The sequence below is a fragment of the Sceloporus undulatus genome, chromosome 4 (genome assembly GCF_019175285.1).
Source record: "Sceloporus undulatus isolate JIND9_A2432 ecotype Alabama chromosome 4, SceUnd_v1.1, whole genome shotgun sequence".
Classification (NCBI taxonomy): Eukaryota; Metazoa; Chordata; class Lepidosauria; order Squamata; family Phrynosomatidae; genus Sceloporus; species Sceloporus undulatus.
In genome coordinates this window covers 77371248-77394691 of record NC_056525.1, presented here as the reverse complement: position 1 = coordinate 77394691, position 23444 = coordinate 77371248, and the positions used below count along the sequence as shown (strand labels likewise).

Below are 23444 nucleotides of genomic sequence, written 5' to 3'. Positions count from 1 at the left end.
TGAGGTGTGAATCTTGAACTTTGACTGTGACAATTAGCAGATTACTGCCCATCAGACTGCAGGGTTGGGGGTATAGTGTAAAATTTTAGACTGGAAGGGGATGGGAGAGTTAGGGGACCAAAAAACAACTTGTCCTTTCATCAGTTTGTTAACTTCTATCAAAGAAAATAGAATCAAATGACAAATCTGAGATAGGAATGAGGTAGGTTGAGAGAAAGCATTACAAAAGCAAGGTAAGAATGACAGTGTAGTTCTGAGGATAACTTCCAGCTGTCTCCTTATATGCAGTGAAGCATTAAGGTCATCACATTGTCCTCACTCATGTGGGCATAATATTTGAGTACAATGTATCTATTAATTTATTCACATGTATTTATCCACATTTATTTATCCACATTAGCTTAAATAGTGTGATCAGTTTGCTCAAAAACATTTAGGAATATTTTTAAAATGATACACCCAAGTAGGAAAATCATAGAATCGTAGAGTTGGAAGAGACCGCAAGGGCCATCCAGTCCAACCCCCTGCCATGCAGTAAATCAAAGCATTCCCAACAGATGGCCATCCAGCCTCTGTTAAAAGACCTCCAAGGAAGAAGACTCCACTACACTCCGAGGGAGTGTGTTTCACTCTCAAACAGCCCTTACTGTCAAGAAGTTCCTCCTAATGATGAGGTGGAATCTCTTTTCCTATAGTTTGCATCCATTGTTCCGAGCCCTAGACTCTGGAGCAGCAGAAAACAAGCTTGTTCCCTCCTCAATATGACACCCCTTCAAGTATTTAAACAGGGCTATCATATCACCTCTTAACCTTCTCTTTTCCAGGCTAAACATTCCCAGCTCCCTAAGTCGTTCCTCATAGGACATGGTTTCCAGACCCTTCACCATTTTAGTCGCCCTCCTTTGGACACGCTCCAGTTTCTCAATGTCCTTTTTAAATTGTGGTGCCCAGAACTGGACACAATATTCCAGGTGGGGCCTGATCAGAGCAGAGTAGAATGGCACTATTACTTCTCTTGATCTAGACACTATACTTTTATTGATGCAGCCTAAAATTGCATTGGCCTTTTTTGCTGCCACATCACACTGTTGACTCATGTTCAGTTTGTGGTCTACTAGGACTCCTAGATCCTTTTCACACGTAGTTTCATTCAGCCAGGTGTCCCCATCCTATATCTGTGCATTTCATTTTTCTGCCCTAAGCGCAGTTCCTTATATTTCTCCCTGTTGAAGTTCATTTAATTTTTAGCTTTGGCCCAGCTTTCTAGTCTATTCAGGACATTTTGAATTTTGATCCTGTCCTCTGGGGTATTAGCTATTCCTCCTAATTTGGTGTCATCTGCAAATTTGATAAGTATGCCTCCAATTCTGTCATCCAAGTAATTGATAAAGATGTTGAATAACACTGACCCCATGACAGACCCCTATGGGACCCCACTGGATGAAAAGGAGCCATTGTTGAGCACCTTTTGGGTTTGACTGGTCAACCAATTACAAAGCCATGTAACAGTTACCTTATCTGGCCCACATTTTACAAGCTTGTTTGCAGGAATGTCATGGGAAACCTTGTCAAAGGGTGTTGGTAGCAATTGCAAAAGAGTGTGTGGGATTATATCTCATTAGAAACAGTAATAAAGTTGTATCATCCAAACTGGGCTAGACCATGAACTTAGAAGGGGGTAGGGAAGCATCTTTGACATTTTTATCCATTTACAGATTGGGAGCTGCTTTCTTGAGGCAGTTGGCCAAGCCAGAACATACTTTGCTGGCATATCTTAATCACCTGTGGATATTATCATTTTATTCATGCCACATACTCCCTGATGCAGTAGTTTTTTGAAACACTGGTGTCATTCTGGTGTTCAGGATCTCTGTAATAATGAGGTTTGAATGGGCCTAGATTCTAGTGGCACATTTGTACAGTAAACGTCCATATATACATCCAGTGTAAGTAGTTTCCAGAGAAAACTAGAGATGGCTCCTGTAACTTTAATGGCTGAGCAGAAGAGGAAATTTCAGCAGGTGCTGCTTGTCATATAACTAAATAACCAGAAAAACCTATTTTAATTCCCTCTTCTACACAGCCATTAAATATACACAACCCACCTCCAATTTTTCACTCTGGCAACACTAATATATGTAGATAACTACCTTCTCCTCACTCTCTCCCACCTCCTCTTTCATGTAATTATAAGAGGTAGTGCTTTGAAATACTGAAGAAGTCTTTTTTAAAAAAAAAAAGATTAAAAAGGAAGTACAAATTTAAATTAATTCAAATCTGCAAAAGATGGGAAAAGACAGACCTTTTGGTAGTGTTTTTCCATCTGGAAATGTCACTGGTGTGCTCAGTTCTCGTGCTATTTGGGGTACTGGTGGATAAAGTCGAAGGCTCTCTTTAATGCACATGGTGCTGTATGTCATCTTTCCTAGGTCATCCCTGAAAAACATTAGGAAAATAATTAAACAAGTCTCACTTTTTTTCACCAAAGACCAAAAACCCATGTTATCTACTTGCTAAGGTTCAAATGAAAAAAGGTCAGATGGCACCCCAATATGAATAAAGTGTTTCTAATGTGCCTACATGCTAGACACCATTCCTATATTTGAGGCAGCAAACAAGAGATGTTCTGAATAAGTGGGGAAGCATCCTCAGTATGCAAGAAAATCATATTCCTGTTTCAGCAATCATCTATAAACCAAATTTAAAATAAAATTTTAGAGTACTGGATTATTTTTCTCATAAATTAGGGAATGAAAATACTATATGACAGGACATATATTTGTGATTATCTAACACATAGATAGGAATCTATATTCTCCCCAATGCATGCTGTTTGTTACTCACACACACACACACACACACACTTTTTATATTTTGTTTATTTTTATAATAAAGAAAATCAAGGTCAACCCAATAACATATCTGACCATAACAATTTACAGGGTCCTTTGGGACATGAAAATAGATGGTGTGTGTTTCTTTATTCAAATTCATATTTAGATGATAATTTCTCAGTGCTTTGCAATATTTGAAACCAAGATTATTTTCAATTATGTCTTTACTAAATTAAGTGTCTATGTTTTTAAGAACTCAGTTCTTAAGAGAGAGGAGTTTATCAGACAAGGGGAATTGGAATAATAATAATAATAATAATAATAATAATAATAATTTATTTCTATACTGCCATTCTAGAAATCAGGGCGGTGTACAACAAAGCAATCCATACAATCAAACATATTAAAATACATTAAAAACATTACAATAAAAACAAGCAAACTCATGCCAGCTCAACCAGCTGATGAAGGAGGGGTGAGAGAATATACCAGGGGGTAAAGTCAGGGGTAGGTTCGCTCGAAAAGATATGTCTTCAACCCCTTCTTAAATTGGGCCAGGGAGGTGGCTGAGCGGAGCTCAGCAGGCAGCGAGTTCCAGAGGTTGGGTGCCAAGGTGGTAAAGGCCCTCCTGGTGGTAGTAACTAATCTGACCTCTGGAGCTCTTAATAATTGCTGCCCAGTTGATCTGAGTGTGCGGGGCGGATTGTACAGAGAGAGTCGGTCCTCCAAGTACCCTGGGCCCAAGCCATTTAGGGCTTTATAGGTAATAACCAACACCTTGTATTGCGCCCGGAAGCGAATAGGCAGCCAATGAAGGTCTTTAAGCACAGGTGTTATGTGACTGGCCCTGGAAGTACCAGTGACCAGTCGTGCTGCCATATTCTGCACTAATTGCAGCTTCCGGGTATGGTACAAGGGTTGCCCCATGTAGAGCACATTACAGAAATCCAATTGACAGGTTACCAGAGCATGTACTACAGTTTCAAGGTCCCTCCGGTCCAGGTAGGGACGCAACTGGCGTATCAGCCGAAGCTGATAACAGGTGCTCCTGACCGTCGCATCCACCTGAGAAGTAAGATGGAGCGACGAGTCAATAAGCACCCCCATACTGCGTACTGAGTCCTTCACAGGAAGTGTGATCCCGTTCAGGACAGGTGGAACCACCGCCATCCCCGGGCCAGGAGAACCTATCACGAGTACTTCCGTTTTCTCTGGATTCAGGCTGAGTCTGTTTTCCCTCATCCAGCCCATTACCAATTCCAGACAGGCCACGAGAGGAGAGATGCCAACCTTGGTCAGTGCATCAGTTGGAGACATAGAGAAAATTATTTGGGTGTCATCAGCGTACTGATAACCCCGCGCCCCATGACTCCGGATGATCTCTCCCAGCGGTTTCATGTAAATGTTAAAAAGCATGGGAGACAGAATGGCTCCTTGAGGGACCCCAGATGTAACCTCCCGGAGAGGTAGGATCGGAACCACTGGAGCGCAGTGCCCCTGATTCCCACCTCTACCAGGCGCTCCAGAAGGATACCCTGGTCTATGGTATCGAAAGCCGCTGAGATGTCCAAGAGCACTAACAGGGACACGCTACCCCTGTCTATGCCCAGACGAAGATCATCGACCAAGGCAACCATGGCAGTCTCAACTCCGTAACCCACCCGAAAACCGGTTTGAAATGTATAATCCAATGGCAATCTGAACGCAATCATGGGGTTTCATGTTATTGCGGGACAGACTACCAGACGCAAATTTGGGCAATGGAATGCTATTTTCAGGCAATGGGAAGCCAGTTCGAACACAGTGCGCGTTCACGTAATTGTGCTAAACTAGCGACTTTAAGTGAATGCGTTCTGGCCCCACTTTCTTTTCATTCGAATTTAAGCAAAATTCCTCCCGTTTGATAAACTCCGAAGTGCCATCACACATCCTGAGTTTTGAAAGACAAGTTTCTAGTCGTGAAAGACAAAATGTTCAAGGAATTTTGTTCATTGTATAATATCAGCTTATTCAGCTGTCTCTTGATTAAATGTGATTTGAAATAGATTTTTTAAAATGATGTAATGTTATCAGCCTAGGGAACAAAGCAGTAACTGAAAGTACAGAAAGAAGAATAGAAAAATAAAATTGTTGTCAGATACATATTTTTGTTTTTTTAGCTGTGAACAACTCCTTTCTATTTCAGAGAGCTAAGCGGCCTTAGGCCTTAGGCCTGTGATCAAATACATCCTTCAAAACCTCAAAACACTTCAAGAATATGACCCTGAAACTGTACTACACAGATGAAGAGCAAAAATGTGGTCTGACCATTGTACATGTTCCTGTTCGCCAAGAAGTTCCCTTATCTCTTCTCTGCATCTCTGCTGATGTTCAGGGTTCTGGGCCATACAATAGAAAAGCCAAGAGATTCCACTCGCTGTGGTATCATGACCTTCAAACATGAATGTGTCCACCTCAGCACGCAAGTCTTCATCTGCTAATGAGTTTCCATTTTCATCCTAACCACACAAGGAACATAAGTTTCAACAGAATGAAAAATTATTAGTAACTCTGGCCATATCATTTGAAGACATGACTCACTAGAAAAGACCATAATGCTTGGTAAAATAGAAGGTGGGAGAAAGAGAAGAAAACTGTATTACAGGTGGATAGATTCAGTCAAGGAAGCTACAGTCCTGAATCGGCAAGACCTGAGCATGGCTGTTGATGACAGGGTGACCTGGAGGTCTCTCATTCATGGGGTCACCATAGGCTAACAACAACAGCAAACTAAATTTTAAAATTCTAAATCTGAAACGTAGGCATGGTACAGATTGCTTGGCTGCAGGGATACTGCACGGCAGCCCCAGCATCATGGCAGCCCCCTTGTTGACAGGAGGCCACCATGGTGCTGGCGCTGCCATGGACTAGGGTTAGGGAGTGTGTGGTTGGTGTGTGCTCCCTAACCGTAGTATTGCCAGCAGCACGCCGCTTTATGGCAGTGTGTACTGGCCCATAGATTGAGAATAGGGCAGTGGCTGAGCTCCTGTTCTGTAGGAAATATAGCAGATAATTTCAGTAATAACTATTGCTATAATTACCAATAAGATTCCAGTCTGCAGCTTTACTAAGAACTTTATCGGACAGATTTCCCCCCCCGTTAATGGGAACAGGAAGGGGACACTCAGGGCCATGCATGACCGAGAAAAAACAGATTTTACAGCACAGCAAAGTGTCCTCAAAATGGCCCCATTCCATTCCCCATCCCCAAACCATCCCCATTCAGTGCTGAGGGGTGTTAAATGTTTGGGTTGGAAGTCTTCCGGCTGAGCAAAATGGTGTGCCTCAGCATTGAATGAGGACAGCTTGGGGCCAGGGTATGGAATGGGGCCATTTTGAGTACACTTTGCTGTGCGGTTCTCGGTCACGCACAGCCCCAAGTGTCCCCTTCCTGTTCCCATAATGGGAAAAATGTCTCCAATAAAGTTCCATCATTACTTGTACTGTTGCAGCATCATTGTAATATGTTGGAAGTTGCTGCAAAATGTTGATCACTTCCTAACAAAACATGGGGAAACATGGATAAGCCTCACTATTTCCACAGTTGTGCTCATTGCTGATTAATGTTGTGGTGTAGCATTTTTCCTGTCTTGACATAACCCCTTTCCCCAGTGCCTCTCTATGTAAGCCCTGTCCCTTTCTGTGAGACTGGCAAGATCAGTAAGACATGTTGGCAAAAACATGCTGCATCTTGAATTGAGCTTCCTGAGGAAATGCAACATAGCATCATTGTTTTAACTTTAACTGTGTAAAGTACAAGCCCTTACAAATCTTATGAAGCTTTAATTTTGGTTCCATATTGTAACTGTCTTTTTAATGTTAAAGGGTATGTGATAGGGTTGCCAGAGTTTGTGTATTATCTCCAGACAGGAGTTGGGGGCACAAATTCTTCTGTTTTGGTGGGCTCATCTCTGGGTGAGATGAAGTCTGTGTGCAACTCTCCAGCTCACTACTATTTAGAAGGCTTAATTGATTGGTTGCTGCAACTTGAAAAGACTCCCCAGGAGGCCAGTGTATTTACTTAGGGGTTAAACAGACTGCCCTTTTGGAGTGGCTTGTTGCCATTCTTTCAGGGCTGTGGCAACTACATGCTGTGGCCCTTATCTGGCATTCCGCAGAACAAAAAGGAGCTGCAAAAAGCTGCTCTTTTGTGTGCCGTGGAAAGGGTGCCCCAGTGGCACCTTCTGGCACTCGTTTTGTGTCATCTGGACATAGCACCAAAGGAGCTTCATGATGCTGCCTACTGTGCAGTTGGGTTCACGGCATGACCTCATCAAGACATGCGTTGTATGGACACCACGGCCCCACTCCGCCCTGAGGCCAGCATATAACGCCCAACTGTACAGCCTCTTAGTTAGTTCATTCATTCCCTCCCAGTCATTCTGATGCCAAAGTGGTTATAACATTTTGCCTTACGCTCTGCCCTGCCTCCACATTCTGACTAAAAACAAGTAGGTTAGATTAAATACTCCTTATCTCATGTCCCTAAACCATAAAGAAGGAATAAAATCCTTTCATTTCAGCTTGATCGGTGGAACAGCCCCTGAGATGAGATTTTTATCTTAATTTCCAAATAGGAAAACATGACTCCATCCATCCCCCTCTATTTGAATGACAAGCTGCAAACAACTGTGTTTGATATTTAATGCATCACTTAATGACATCACCAGGGACTGTCCCTAGGTTTTAGAGTTTTGTCAAGAACACCTCTGGGCCTGGGACACTCCTGAAGTGGCAAACTTAGTGACAGTATAGATTGTTAGTTGCTCCTTGAGTATGGGATAAGATGGTTTATCTATTAAAATAACTAGGTTATGATGCACAGACCATGAAACTCATGCTTGGGCCATATCAAGACTGATTAATGGCGGTTGAATGGTGCACATGGAAAGGGAGCAATGCTTTGGAAAAACCATTCCTGCTCAGTCTAGAATACTAAGTAAAATAATTATGTTTGGCAGACATAGAAACACTCTTGTAAAAATCCTTACCCTTGCACAAAGAAGAATATCTAGGAAGTCCAAACGCCTCTTCTTCATGATCTTCTCAAGTTCTTGCTCATCCTTAAGGGACTCCTTTCTCTCCCTTATTACATTATCTGCAATAGATATAAACAATGAGTAAAAAATGAGAATAAGAGTTACGCAACATTTCTGGACTAAGTTGTGTCTGTGACAAAGAAGCCTCTTGCGGAGCTGAAATGAAAACTTATACTTTTCAGTAACTCAAGGAAGTAAATAGGTTGAAGCCTAGCTTCTGTGTGAACAGAAGAGGTTGTCACTTTGGTTAGGACTAATACTTCATGCAGGAGATGACTGAGAATGGAAGAACTCTGGCTGAATGGAAATCAAAAGGCAAAAAAAAAAAAAAAAAGAGAATAAGAAGAAGAAGAAGAAGAAGAAGAAGAAGAAGAAGAAGAATCTAGTTGAAAGAATACTAAGCAGGAAGAACCTGAAGGAAAGGCAAGAGGAAAGTAAAGATGGGAGAAGCAATGAATTCAGACAAAATTATTTATTTTGTCTTTCCTCTGGCTCTTTTGACTTATTTAAACATTTTGCAATTCAGCAAAGACCATGCAAGCCCCAGAAATATTTAAACTAGAGTGGTGCTGGGGAAGGGACCATCCTTATAAAGCATACCTGTGTGAAGGTGCGCTAGTCTGCAAGCATTGCGAAATCGGCGCCCTTGAGGGCTGAGCCAGTAAATGAAGTCATTGTGGAGCAATGGTGACTTCAGCCTCTGATTAAACAGGTAGGAAAGATCATACACCGCATTAATGTAGGCATTGTCCCTGTGAGTAAACAGGAAGCGGAAATGAGTAAGGCTTTGAAAGCAGACATAATCATATTACAGAAGATGATGTTGGTCTACAGTTAAGACCTATCTCAAAATATCTCAAAATACAAATGAATAGGATCAGTTTGAAAGTATTCCAGAGTAATAGCAAAGCTCTAGGGTCTATTACATAATGAGTAAACAAGTGAGCATGCTCATCATTTTCATCTTTAATTCCGTAGGCCTTCCAGGAGAACCTCTTGCTCATAAGATGAATTAGGCCCATAGGCCTGCCCATCTACATGTGTGTGTATGTGCCTTCAAGCCATGCAATACACTCCATTTTAGAGGGTGAGTGGCTCATGATAGATCAAGATGTGGAGCTCCGTCCTAGCCCACACTCACAATGGGAACAGAACTGAATCAAGACAACCATTTCTTGATCTGAAGTTCCAAGCTTATTTTCAGAAAGTAGACAGAAAACAAAAAAACAGAAAGCACTTGGCCAAGTGGGTGCCGAAAGGATGAGGACTCAGAGCAGCAGTCTGCAGACACTTTAAAAGCTTAGCTTACTTCATAGCATATGCAGGTGGACCGATCGGCTTATTTGGCGCTGCTCACCTGGTATAACTTTCCACTCCGCCTATCACATGTTTCCCCTTGATATGTTCCCCCATCCTTCACATACATCACATGATCATTAAAAACTCCACATGCCTCTCAGGGCATGTAAGTTAATATTATAATGAAGCTTAATGAGGCTGTAGGTGACTAAAGTTCAGCTTCGTGTTTGCTCCCCCTCCCAATGTTCCAGTGTGGTCTATGGTGGGTTTTTCTGACCACAAGTCTGGTTTCAGTCTGACAGTTTATCCATATTATTGTTCTATTTTTGATTAATTTATTCTTACTAATAGCAGAGCTAGCTTCCTGTTATTCCTTGCAGTTAGGTTTTCATACCCTATTTCAATAAAGGAAAAGTGTTTCAAGGCCCATCATTTAACAACTTCATGAAGTGGAGTAGCTGGGAGTTTTTAAGAATAACTTTGCTGTCTCTGCCTTCAATTTACAACTCTCCCCCACTCAAGATTCCCAGCAAAGCCACTGTAACCGGGCCCATTACCATTTTGGAGTTTATGCTGTTTTATCCATGTGAGGAGATCTGTTTTAGTGACCAGATGTCCTGTTACAAGGATGAAGGCTTAATATTTATCCTTTAACACCTCCCAGTAGAGGTTCTTCTGCCAATTTTCCAGCATCTTCCACTAGCCTCTAGAGAAATACATGATGACATCCTCAAAGTTCATCTGTTCCATGGTTTCAGGGGCTAAATTGCTCCCAAGGTGAAATAAGGCAGGCCATAATTCCAAGAGACATTTCAGCTCATAGAGTATTGCTGAAGAGAACCAATGTGGCATGGTAGTTTGAGTGCTGGACTACGAAGCTAGGACACCAGGGTTTGAAGACCTAGTTGGCCGCAGACACCCACTGGGTGACCTTAGACAAGTGATACTCTCTCAGTCTCAGAGGAAAGCAAGGGCAAAACCCCTCTGAAAAAATTCTACTCAGAAATCTCCATGACAAGTTCACCTTAGGGGTCACCATATGTCAGAAATGACTTGAAAGCACACAAGAACAACAGTATTGCTGAGATAAGGAGAAATTTAATTTTAAAATCCTTTCACGCTATCATTTCTTACACTGGAGTGGTAGCAGATACAACCATTAATTGCAGAGGTTACTGGAATCTTGTGTTCCATCTCATGCCAGTGCAGGCAAGCACAGCTGCATATGGCATACTCTCCAACTGTTCTGATTTGGCAATGGCAATCCTGCTTATCCTCTGCCATCCCTCTTTTTCAGCTGCTTTTCAAATGACCCAGTTTTTCTCTCTCTTTCTCCCACTTTCCCCCTTTGTCCTCTGTTTAATTTCATTTCTGCAAACTGAATTCAAAATGCAAAAGTAGTTTATATTCCATTAACTCAGTGGAAGGGATAGGAAATGAGAGGAGGGGGCAGACTCATGCCCTTCTCAATCAGGTCAGGAGAAAGTAAATGGATGTAGCCTCTCCTAGTTTGTGTGTTTTTCCTCTTTGACCACACTCTGATGTCGCTTTGCCAGACTTGTTCCAGTTTCCATCCGTGAAACTCTGAAGGATGTGATATAGCCATGGTTCCCACTTTAAAGAAGACATCTTATACTGACCTTTCTGTTTGACAATTACTCTTATAGCTGAAAGCACATTTCATGATGGTATCAAGAGTCATCAAACTGACATGTTCAAATATCTCCACAGATGCTGTATTGTCTTTAGAGATCAGCTTTCCCAATATATCCTAATATTTTAAGAAAAAGAATGGAATGATAAGAAAGAACTCCAAAATGACTAACTTATACTGGACACTGAGTCATATTCTAGGGCAGTGCTATTCAATAATAAATATAATAATAATAAAAGCTTTATTTGTATACCACCTTTCCGCAATGATCAAGGCGGTTCACAACACCATCAGACACAATTTATACAATACAAATATATAATACACATTCCACGGCACCCGCGGGAAAGAAGGGCGGAAGTAATAATAATACATCAAGTGCAAGAACATAAAAACTCTAAATACATATAATTAAGAAATAACCTTAAAATCACATGTATTGACCACTATTCAGCGTGGTGGTCCATGGACTGGCATTGGCTCTTGAGCCATCGGTTTATGGCCCCTGCAGAACTTGCAGGAAGGAAAGCCAGTTGTAGCCACTGGACACAAATAGATACTAATGTGTTCAATGAATGAGAACATTTGCAAGAGAGAAATCACTGGGCAACATGTGTTACCTAACTTTTCTGTCTCCCATATTTTACTGTGTCCCTGCTAGTCATCCCTTCAAACACTACTGTCACAAGCTCTGTTGCACAGAACAAGCTTAGCTGGGACCACTAGAGCCTGTAGGTAAAAGTGTGAACCATTACGAAGTGTCATTAAGGATTAACCTCTCTCTCTACAGATGTCTCTTTGTGGATGATCTCTCCCTTTGGGAAAGGTTTTACAAAGATAATAGCCAGATTAGTGGGAAGGGAGTAGCCCACCTGGCCATATGCCCATTCCACATATTTTCAGTTCATGGGATGAGGTAATATGAACTCTACTGGTATCACAAACCTCTAGCATAAATTGGTTATTTTAAAAAATCTAATAAATTGCCCGCTCAACCATGCTGAAAACCACATGGATCTTGTGGCCAAAAAATCTATGTAGTACCATTCTGACAGTCCATGAAAAGTGATGGATTGATATTCAAACTTTAAATAACAAAATGAAACACACAGAAACTTTGTCACATCAGCCTCTGATAGTGATGAAAATCATAATTTAATTTATATATATATAAAGTGACATTTATGTAGGCCTTTTAAAATTCATTATACTCCTTTCATACCAGATATGGTGGCATACATTCTTTGGCCCCAACTAAAGGATTATTTCACATACTTAGGTGGGCTTCAGACACCAAAGAAACCTTTTGAAGCAAATTATCACAGGATCCTTGCATTATGACAATGCAGATCAGGAGGTTAAAAGGAAAGTTAAAAGCCACCAAAGTATCATCAAAGTTTTCCTTGGGATTAAGGCCACTAAACTGGACCATTACATTAAAGCAGTGGCAGTTTCCCAAGAAGGAAGTGAACAGAAATGAACTTGTAGGCATGGCGGTGAGATTTCTTACCAGCATCTCTTTAACTGATTCAGCCATGACAGTGAGGTAAGGCTTTAGAACATCATAGTGGAATCCTGGAGTAAGCAGCTTCCGGTGTTTCTGCCATTTAGGCCCATCTGAGATCAACAGTCCCTTTCCTATCAGGGGAAAGGAGAAGGTCAGAAACACAAGTCAAAAATATCTGTTTCCTTGTAAATATTTTTATGCTATCTTTAAGAGTACAAACTTGTCTAGGCAGTATGCATATTGAAAACCAATATGCAGCTTGGCCAAATGTGTTGAGACATGACAATTTTAATTGTTTTACTTACCACTTTTATTTTTGAGATCCAAATAATGCTTTTCCTGTGTGAGTCTATTTCCTGGCAATCTCTGTTAATGGTTGCTGTTGCATGCCTTTGGGTCATTTCCAACTTATCATAAGAAAAATGGTGGACCTTAAATGTCCTACATTTTGAGCTGAGTTTTGTCCTGCAGTTGCCCTACAGTTTGGTCTTGAATTTGTCCTACATTTTGTCCCTGGTAAAAGTGGACAATTATGGCAACCCTATGGCAACCCTAAGGCAAACCTTTCAGGGGGGTTTCTTGGCAAGATTGGTCAGAGGAAGTTTGCCATTGCCTTTCCCTGCAGCTGAGAGCATATGACTTGCCTAGGGTCACCCTGCAGGCTTACAAGGCAAACCAGGATTCGGACCCTGGTCTCCAGAGTCATAGTCCAATGTGCAAAACACTCCACCAATTTGGCTCTCTAAGATGCCCATAGATGAACTAGAATTTGCTACCTTTTTATTTGAGGGCTTTGTTTTGTTTTAGACAGGAGATGCTTTGGTTGGGAAATGACACTGAATAGCATGATATCCATCATTTGGCACAAATTGCCAGTGTTGAGGAGACCAGTCTAATACAAAAATAATAAATTAATAAGAATGAGGAAATGGTGAGTCCCTAGTCCAGAGAATACTAAAATAATTACAGCTCTAGACTAGAGATGTAAAATTTCCAGAAATTTTGAAGCCAGGGGAGGGAGGGGGAGATGTTTTTTTTTCCCCTGGATTTTTTTGGGGGGAAATTTGAAATATTTAGAAAAAAATTAAAAATGCAACATTAGCACTTTTTACAGATTGAAAGTCACTCTGGAGCTGCCCATTTTCCCTCCGGAGGGAGGCCGCAGTAACCAAACCTCGCGGGCTCCCTCTGCTCCAAAAAGAACCCACTAAAAGCGGGTTCTTTTGGGTGCACCAGGAGAATGTCATCAGTTTGCCATTGGCACACTGTGATGTGTCCAAGATGCAAGCGCGTCACCCAGAGGTGTGGACACGGCACTACGCTTGCGTTGTGCATGCGCGCCACATATGGACGGCGCCACATAAAGATGGCGCTGTCCATATGTATTAGGGTAATGGGGCACACACTGCGCCTCCATGCACCATGGGTGCAAGCCCCATTACTTCCAATGAGGCTCCAGCATACACTGATTTCCCCTTACGGAGGGATCTGGAACAGATCCTTCTGTAAAGGGAGGGCCCACTGTACAGTGTATTCAAACAATTATTACAAACAGAATTTACTTTTTTAAAAAAAAAAAAGTTATTTGCAATAAATGGAGTAATAATCTCCTGAACGTTGGTTTTGCTAGTTTATGTGGAACAGACTAAAAAAAGACTAAAAAAAACCCAGAGAAGAAATTGTCAACATTAGTAACAAAAAATTTTTTACATTTCCTCTCCACAGTATCAAATAGACATAAAGCACCCATACCCTTAAAAAGAAAGGAGGGAGAGGAGTGTGTGGAAGGGATGAGGGACTAAGATTCAATTAATAGGCATGAAATTTAAGCAGATTCATTTTCCGAGCTCTGGGCTGCATCCGCACTGCAGAAATATTCCAGTTCGACACCACTTTAACTGTCATGGCTTAATGCTAGGGAATCATTGGAATTGTAGTTTGTTGTGGCACCAGAGCTCTCTGACACAGATGGCTAAATGTATCATAAAACTACAAATCCCAAAATTCCAAAGCACTGAGCCATGTTAGCTTAAGTGGTGTCAAACTGCATTATTTCTGCAGTGTGAATGGAGTCCTGGTTATCAGTATCACTTTCAGTCTCTGCTTCTGTTTTGTTATGTTTGTCATAATCACAGTTATCATGGGCTTCTAAAAACCAAAGGTGTATCTGGATTAAAAGAAGCTTCTCTACCCTTTCACATGTCAGTTTATTTCTTGATTTAGTGTGAGTGTTTCCAAACGTAGACCAGGTTCTTTCAGTATCCCATAAAGGAAGAAATGCATCTTGCTCTTCCACTGAAGAGTTCAGTTTGTAACTTTGCTTGTCCTCATTCTGTGCATAGAAATTAAAATAATCTGATACTGTACGTAGTTTTTAGAAGTGAATTAGAGAATATATGAACACCTTGTCTTAAAGATTTTATTCATCCTGCTAAAATAAAACATTCAATAATTGGTTTTCTTCCCTTTTTCAATGTTTCCAGTTTTTCAGAAAGAAAAAAAAAAGGCTTCAGGGGGAAAAAACAGGAAATAATGTTTTTTTTCCTTGAATTTTTCTTTCTTTTGTCCAGGCCTTCCCAGCTCTACTCTGGACCCACTACATTAAAATTTAGTTCAAGAAAAAAACTGAAGTGATCAGTTAGGTCTTTTGTGATCTAAAACCTGGAACAGTATGGCTTCATGAACATCCTCCACCCCAACAGAACTGGTTTAACTACATCTTGGGCTCTTTTACACTACAGGGGTACCCCGGGTTACGAAATTAATTCGTTCCGCCGCCGCTTTCGTAACCCGGAATACTTCGTAAACCGAAAAAGCCATAGGCGCTAATGGGGAAAAGCCGCGATTTCATGTGAAATAGCGCCGAAAAGCACCAAAAATTTTTTCGTAACCTGAAATAACCTTCGTAACCCGGAACAGTTTTTTTGAATGGATTTTTTTCGTAACCCGGAAATTTCGTAAGGCGACGCATTCGTATCCCGGGGTACCAGTGTACATAATTACAGCACTTTGAGTCCACTTTAACTTTTGTGTTTCCATTCCTTGTGGAATCCTATGATTTGCAGTTTTGGGGGCAGTATTTAAAATTCTCTGCTAGAGAGCTCTAGTACCTCATCAAATTACAAACCCCAGGATTCTGCAGGATGCAGCAATTTCACACTACACAGTTTGTGCAGCACACGGCCCTTTTTGGTACACAATTTTAGCTTTTTAACTGCCCTGGCTTTATCCTATGGAATCCTGTAGTTTGTAGTTCTCTGGTTGAGAATTCTAAATGTTCCCTAACTATAAATCCCAGGCTCCCACAGAATTAAATTGGAATTATAGCACCTTATTTCCTTCTGTACAGAATCATAGCCAATGTCTTATCTTTCTGTGTTTCAAATTTACAATGTTCCCATTTCCTGTGCTACAGTTAACAATTTGACTCCTAAGCAATATAAACTGAAATGTCCTCCCCAAACAAATATACTCGGCATGTAAACTCTCCAGCAAACACTATTACAGTAAACCCACACCAGCAAATTTCAGCAGACATGAACATTTGTGTGCAAGTCTGATGTCACAAATATGACAAGAATACAGTGATTTATGTAATTAGGAAGGAGCTATACATACCAATCCATGGAATTATGAAGCCGTATACTATAAGAGATTTGGGATCTATATAAATGTGAAAGAAAAAGATATCATCACATGAAACAATGTAGTCTTTTGTGAGTACAAATGTAAAGGTTTCATTTTCTAAGCTGTACCCTGCTGCCTCATGGAATCCTCCCTTCTGTGGACAGATACAGGGCATGATCCCATTTCTTTGCTTGTGTGAATGTGTTGAAACAGTGGACTGTGAACAGCATAGCACATCACAGACCAAAGTGACTAATTCAGCCACTGTCTGTGCGTGTGTGTGTGTGGGTGAGGAAGAAGATGAACAAACAAAAGAATGTGTCTGTTGTCAGTCCATTCTTGTTTGTTGTTCAGTTATCACTAAGTGGTTTAATGGTTGTTACATACTATAAGCTTTAAAAATAATTTTAAAAAATACTCAAGAAACTTCAGCCAAAGTAGATTGGGCACTTCATGTCCCTGATCACACTTGCATACAGTGAGCCACCATTGTTATACTGGCTAGGATCAAGACTGTGGAGAATAAGGACAGGAGCAAAGCAGATTGCTCTCATCCTTATGCCGTTTTTATTGCACTATTGCATGAAAGATTATTACATGCATCATCCTTATCCTGTCATTATCATGTCAATGAAGTAGAATTATCCTATCAGTTTTCATTAATGGAAACTTCCATTACTCAAAAATGACAGGTCAATTTCACTTCATGGACATGATAATGACAGGATAAGCATGGTGTCGTCTGATAATCTTTGCACAATCACATGATAAGGATGGGATAATGAGAGAATAAGTGTGACATCATCTGCTAAGGATAGGATTGATCCACTTTGCTACTGTCCTTTTCCCCGTGTGATAATTTCCAGAGACTGAGCTATAACAACCATTGCAAACATATGTATGTCAGAAACAGAATGTGCTCATCTCTTCTTCTCAAGACTTACTTGTTCTCAGGGTGACCAGAAATCTTCCTTTTCCAAGACATGTCTCACATTTTAAGCTTCTGTCCAGGAGGAATTTCAAAATGTTCTCCATTTTAAGCATGACCAAGAAGCATGAACTTATATTTCTAATAGTGTGTAGTTTTTAGTTTGTAATGTCCTACATTTTTCTTGGATGTCCAACATTTCACATTGTCTTGGGCTCCTTTGTGGTTATGACATCTGGTCACCCCGCTTGTTCTCAAATTTGAAATAAAACTAAACTCAAATGGAATTTAAAATGTCAAGAAAACAAAGAGTGTCATCAACTGCTGCTTGGGATAAATGCATGAAATTTCACCCTATGATCAGAGTGAATAGTAAGATAATGAATTTCTTACCACTTCTGCTAAAGACCACTTTCGCATATTCAGGGTGGTTGATGACCAAGTATGCTAAGAATTGTCCATACCATACCGGATGGCAAGTTGGGTACTTTTCTGTCCAGGCTCTTGCACTCACAAATTCTTCCTCTGGTGTCATCTACATTGTTTGTTTAAAGGTCAGTAATCAGTACACAATACATCATGAGCATTATGTTTACATATCTGGTCAGCAATGCAAGTAGTTTTAGATAATAAGCATAGTTGCTTATTTTTCTTTTCATTTCTTTAAAAAAAATCTGGCTGCTTTCTTTCTCTTCTGCTTGGGCTTGCCTTTACCATTCACTGAATCTCCAGCATAGAGCATAAGCTGATTAAACATGAACCAGTCATAGAATTCTAAATGTTGAGGGTGGGAAATGGCCACTAAACTTGAAAAAACCCAAAGTTTTCTGAGTATGATAGAGGTTTCTCAGGAAAATTTGGTACCAGAGGGAGAATGAAAAGACTATGAACAGGTTACAGCACCATGAAAGAGAAGAGCAGTTCAACATGGTTCAACGAACCTTTTATCCTGAATTAACAATATGTACATGTGGAATGAAATAACCAGGTCAGGTAACATGGCCATATAGCCTTGTAAACCTACAGAAAACTATGGATGAGAGCCTTTGACTTCACATGGTGAGGATAGACGGTGAAGTAGGATTATGTCTTCTCCCCTTTTCTCTCTGCTTTGCTGTTCACACATGGTAAGGAATTCTGGGGACAGTTGCTGTTTAGCTTGCCTGAAGATCAGTAGAGTAAAATCCTAGTCTTTCTCAGTAAATGATTTCCTGTATTTTACTGCAGACAGGCTGCTACAACCAAATACAACAGGTCTGTGTTTCTCCAGCCCTACTTCATCATCCTCTCAATGCCAATGCAGCTAAAAACACTCAGCTAGACAAAAGGCAAGGAAGAGATAGATGGTGGTTGGACAAATATAAAAAGAGTTTGCAAAAAGGATATTCTTTGTCAGAGGCTTTGTTGATTGATGTATATATTGTTGACTGTATATAATGAAACTTAAATTATTTTGCATAGCACTATTAGTAAATATTTGTATTTCATTGTTTTCATGGAAACTGATGCACTATGATGTCACTTTAACTGCCATCCTCTGGAATGCTGAAATTTGAAGTTTAGGAAAGAGTGCTATAAATACCTGGATTTCATAAGATGGGACTCTGGCAATTAAAGGCCTTGGGGAGACTAGGATGGCTCCCTCCTTCTACCAGAAGGTAAAAACCTTCCTAGTCCATCTAGTTTTTTAGAAATTGACTGCCATACACTTTTAAAGTTGTATTGAACTATTCTGTTTTCATCACCTTTTGATGAATTTTAAATGGTTTTAACACTATAACTTGTTTAATTGTTTTTAAACAACACACACAGAGACACACATTTTGTGTTTTTTATCTGTACTCATTTTAATAATTTGTTTGACATCTTAAATCCTATTACTAGGGGAAAAGTGGAATGTAACTGAATAAAACTACTGCAGCAATGTGGAATTGTAGTGCTACAATCACAGAGTGTGGAAAGTTCCCTGGTCTGATGAACATGCTGTGTGTGTTTATAAAACATTGAAGTTCTAAGTCTGCTTAGGTTGTATGCTTTCCTTGATGTTTTTACATGCTCTGCCACTGAATTTGCTGCTACACGAGCATATTTCATCAGCTGGATGGAACCAAAGAAGGCCACAATACAAAGCTCACAGGGAACGTTTGCCTTGTTATGAATCTGAACTGTTGTGGAAGCCTCCTGGAAGCATGATTCAGCTTGAAAATAAAGCAAACTTACTCCACACTAAATAATAAAATAAAATAATAATTTTTTTATTTTTATACCGCCCTTCCACAGATCAGGGCGGTTCACAGCAAATATCAAAAAACACAACATATACATTCAAGTTAAAAACAATTACACAACAACAAAATAAAAACCCCGTTAGCCAATCCTCTTTGCCACAGAAGAGGAAGGGAGGCCCACTGGACTTTAGTCGGGGAATGCAAGCTGGAATAGAAAGGTTTTTAGGTCCTTTCTAAATTGGGCCAGGGAGGTGGCCGAGCGGAGCTCTATGGGCAGCGTGTTCCAAAGGGCCGGGGCAGCGATGGAAAATGTCTTCCTCGCGGTGGAGGTCAACCTAGCCCCTGGCACCCTAAGTAGTTGCTGCCCAGATGTTCTGAGGGTGCGGGACGGAATGTACGGGGAGAGGCAGTCCTTCAGGTATCCTGGGCCCAAGCCATTTAGGGCTTTATAGGTCATCACCAACACCTTATATTGTGTTAAGTATAAGTTTACACTGGTGTTGTAAACTTTATTCTGTGAAACCAGAGGAGGAAAACCTTATAGCAAATCCTTTCTTTAGTTAGTTCACTTAAAAATTGGAATTCCTTATGTCTTTGTTTAACATAATAATGAGCAGATTAGTGATTCCCAGTATTAATGATAATATTGCTGGTCATCACATCTTTTGGGATAAAAGTTAGTCCAGCAAAAAAAGTGTCCAGCACAAAAAAACCTATAACTGAGTTTGAGGCTGCATCTGCACTGCAGAAATAACCCAATTTGACACCAGTTTATGTACCATGGGTCAATGCTATGGAATTCTGAGGACTGTAGTTCGTTATGGCACTATAGCTCTCTGGGACAGAAGGCTAAATAGCTCCCAAAGTTACAAATCCAAGAATTCCATAGCAATGAGCTGAGTATCTTATCAACTGAAAAGATGACTGATGCATCTATCTTGACCTAGCCTAAAACTGAGAGACAGCATGATGTCCACCAGATGGACTATGGGGGCGTTCCCACTAGTCTAAAACTCATGTCATGATTCGACATAAGTTCTTATCGTTCCCACCTAAGTTCGAATTAGACCTGCATTACCCCAGAATCATTCCCACAGTGATTCGATTCAGATTTGATTTATACGTGTTTAAATCGGGTTAAAAAAATAGTAGGTTATAACGCAGGTTATTTTCGAAACCGGGATACGATTCACTGTAATACAATGGGAACAAATTGGTGTCTGATTCGGGATCCCAGCAAAGGGAGGAGCAACAGCTGAAGGGTCGGTTTGTGGGTGTAACTTTTTCTTTGTTCGTTTTCTCCTTCGCCATCGCCATCTTTTTTTTCTATCATTCTTCCTCCGGAGCCTTCCTTCCTCTCAAGGCAGATAATTAGCCCCAAATTTATTTAAAAATATATATTTATAAGCACATATGCGGTTAAAGTAGGCGGATATGCACATAAGCGCATCTCATTGGCTAATTTGGAAAAAAACCCGCCAAATTAGGATGGAGGGTAAAAATGGACAAGAAATGGGAACGGTGGCTAGGATGTCACGTTGATTGACAGCCAGTGGGTATGAATTGAAAGTCTAATCCAGGTTAAGATAAATCGATGTAAATTAAATGGGAACGATAGAGGGGTAATTTAACCCGGAATATTTACAGACAACGACACAAATGGGAATGATTGGGAAAAAATCGAATTTAAAATCACTGCATTTTAAATTGCTGCATTTATGACTTGCTGCATTTTAAGTCACTTTAAACACAAGTGGGAATGCCCCCTATAACTCATAAACTCTTGCCAGCTCACTGGTCCTAAAATCCTGGGAACTGGGGACCAAAACATCTGGAAGGCATCAATGGTTGCCTATCTATGTTATATTGCTTTTATCCTTCAAATGAAACTCAAGTTTCTTCTATTTCTTACACATACCAATCTGTAATATATAAGTAGGAATTCTAATAAAGATTTTGAAGTACCTGGGGCTGTACAAAGTTGGAAATAATGTGCATTGAATCCCTAGAGAAGTTAACAGGATGAGTATGATTGTAGTTTTGTGAGACATTTAACCTTTGAGAAATATTTGTGACTTTGAGAGATATTTGGCCTTCCATATCAGAGAGCTCTCGTGCCACAACAAACTACAATTTCCAGAATTCCATAGCATTCAGCCATGGCAGTTAAAGTGTTGCCAAACTGTTTTATTTCTACAGCGTGGATGCAGGCTTTGGAACTCAGACACTGCTTTCTTTCCTCCTTCCTTCAGAACTTTTTTTAAAAAGCCACCATCCTATATCTATTTAAAATAAATCCCACTGAACCTAATGGGATTAACGTATCAGTTGATATGTATAGGATGGCACTGGTAGCAGACCCCTTTTCATGGGGAAGGATAAAGTGGAATAGAAACCTACACATGCACACACACACGCACATGCACACTAACAACAACCAGGAACCCTTTGCCCAATGCAGTTATAGCACTATGATTCCACTATATCCTATGGTATCCCAAGATTTGTAGTTTAGTGAGGCACTAGAAAGAGCCAGTGTGGTGTACTGATCTGAGGGTTGGACTAGCACTCAGTCAGCCAGGGTTGAAATTCCCACTTAACTATGGAAACCCACTGGTTGACACTCTCTCACCGGCAGTGGAAAGCAATGGCAAATCCTCTCTGAAATGTTTTTGCCAAGAAAACTCCATGATAGGTTTGCCTTCTGTCTGCAGAAGCTGGAAACAACAACAACAACAACAACAACAACAGAGGTGCTAGAGCTCTCTGGCACAGAATTCTAAGTACTCCTCCCTGAACTGCAAATTCCAGGATTTCATGGGGTAGAACTATGGCAGTTAATGTAGGCTTGTAGTGCTATAATCCACATAGTGTGAAAGAGTCTTGGGTCCTTGCATACTAACTTTCTAGTTACTAGTGGTTTTTCAGCCAAGGCAACTTTGGCCTTTAAGAGGCATGACAACTTTTCTAAGACCCTAAGAATGCAAGGACCACCAGCACCACCACTACCACAATGTGCATCCCATTTTACATACACAACAACACACACCCAAATACACACACAGGCACACACACAATGCTGTTCCAGAAGTCATCTTACCTTGTGGACATGGCCATACAGCCAGTGTGTAGAAGGGCCTGGAAAACATTTGAGGACATTGACCATATGCTGTCTCTTCCAAAACAACTGGATGACACACAGGACAGCATAGGTAAAGCCCAAAAGAACCACTAGGTGGAAAATCTGAGAGGAATCCTGAGGCAGCCAAGACCGAAAAGAATTCTTGACAAACTCTGGCAAAATGCTCATAATTTTGCCTGTGTTTCCTGGTGGCTCTCTGCTTTCTTCCATCATGTTTCTTTTGCTCAAAGTGCCAGATTTGATATAAGCTCCAGGCCTTTTAATAGCTAATCACTCGGGCTTGGAAATGTGCCTTGTCTTCAGTGTTTTTTCTAGGGACCAGGAATTATTATCTTTGAGATAATACACAGTAGGAAGTCTCACTGTATAAAGTATCATGTTGCTAAAGTCTGTTATTGCCAAAAGGGGCTGAGCCAATGCTCAGCCAATAAAACCTGGATTCATTACTTGCACAAGAACCACTGTGGCCGCTCTTTGTGCTTGACTGACAAAAGCACCTTCCTCGCCAGTCATTTGTTGACAAAGAGTCTCTATTTACTTGACACATGCCAATAAGTTAGGGACATTGAGCTTAGAGTTTGAAAAAGTTCGTTTCGGGGCTAAAACCTGGTCTAAAAATAAACATTGTCAAGCCCTGGAAAGTTTTCAATGCTTCTTGGACTTAGAAGGGGAAGAAGATCTCGATCTTTTTCCATGTGACATTTTGCCAACCCAAACAACATCCGTACATTTGAAAGGAAAGTTTTTAAGAATGTAGTGGTGCCATACATAAACTGGTAGCTTAACAGGTTTATTAAAAGTGCTGTGTTACTCTCTGACAGAGCTGCTGCTGGATCAGAGGCAGCCCAAAGCCCTCTCTCTCCATCTGGCTTGACTTGAAGAAAGCAGGCTATCTTAGGCTGCATCTGCACTGTAGAAATAATTCGTTCTGAGACCACTTTAACTGCCATGGCTCAATGCTATGGAATTCTGGGAACTGTAGTTTGTTGTGGCACCAGAGCTGGACTCTGGTGACACAACTACAATTCCCAAGGAAAATTCTCCCCTGTGTCTCACTATTCTCTAGCATCTGCTGCCTGAAGCAGCCACCTCACAGTAACTAATGGTAGACTTGACCCTGAACAAGTTTTTTGTTTTCTGTTGTTTT

At 40.7% G+C, this 23444-nt stretch overlaps 1 protein-coding gene across 1 annotated transcript in view; it reads right to left on the bottom strand.

The window, feature by feature from the left end:
- The window catches only part of LOC121927610 (cytochrome P450 4B1-like), a 28080-nt gene extending 5418 nt beyond the window's left edge, over nucleotides 1-22662 (bottom strand). Inside the window, exons 1-9 of the mRNA XM_042461395.1 lie at nucleotides 22256-22662; nucleotides 17321-17462; nucleotides 15991-16035; nucleotides 12376-12503; nucleotides 10852-10982; nucleotides 8513-8664; nucleotides 7865-7971; nucleotides 5142-5332; nucleotides 2303-2436 (exon numbers count right to left, since the gene is read on the bottom strand). Of these exons, the coding sequence (XP_042317329.1) occupies nucleotides 2303-2436; nucleotides 5142-5332; nucleotides 7865-7971; nucleotides 8513-8664; nucleotides 10852-10982; nucleotides 12376-12503; nucleotides 15991-16035; nucleotides 17321-17462; nucleotides 22256-22510 (1285 nt within the window). The 5' untranslated portion in view covers nucleotides 22511-22662. The remainder of the gene's footprint in view (nucleotides 1-2302; nucleotides 2437-5141; nucleotides 5333-7864; nucleotides 7972-8512; nucleotides 8665-10851; nucleotides 10983-12375; nucleotides 12504-15990; nucleotides 16036-17320; nucleotides 17463-22255) is intronic.
- Between the last annotated feature and the right edge of the window lie 782 nt (nucleotides 22663-23444).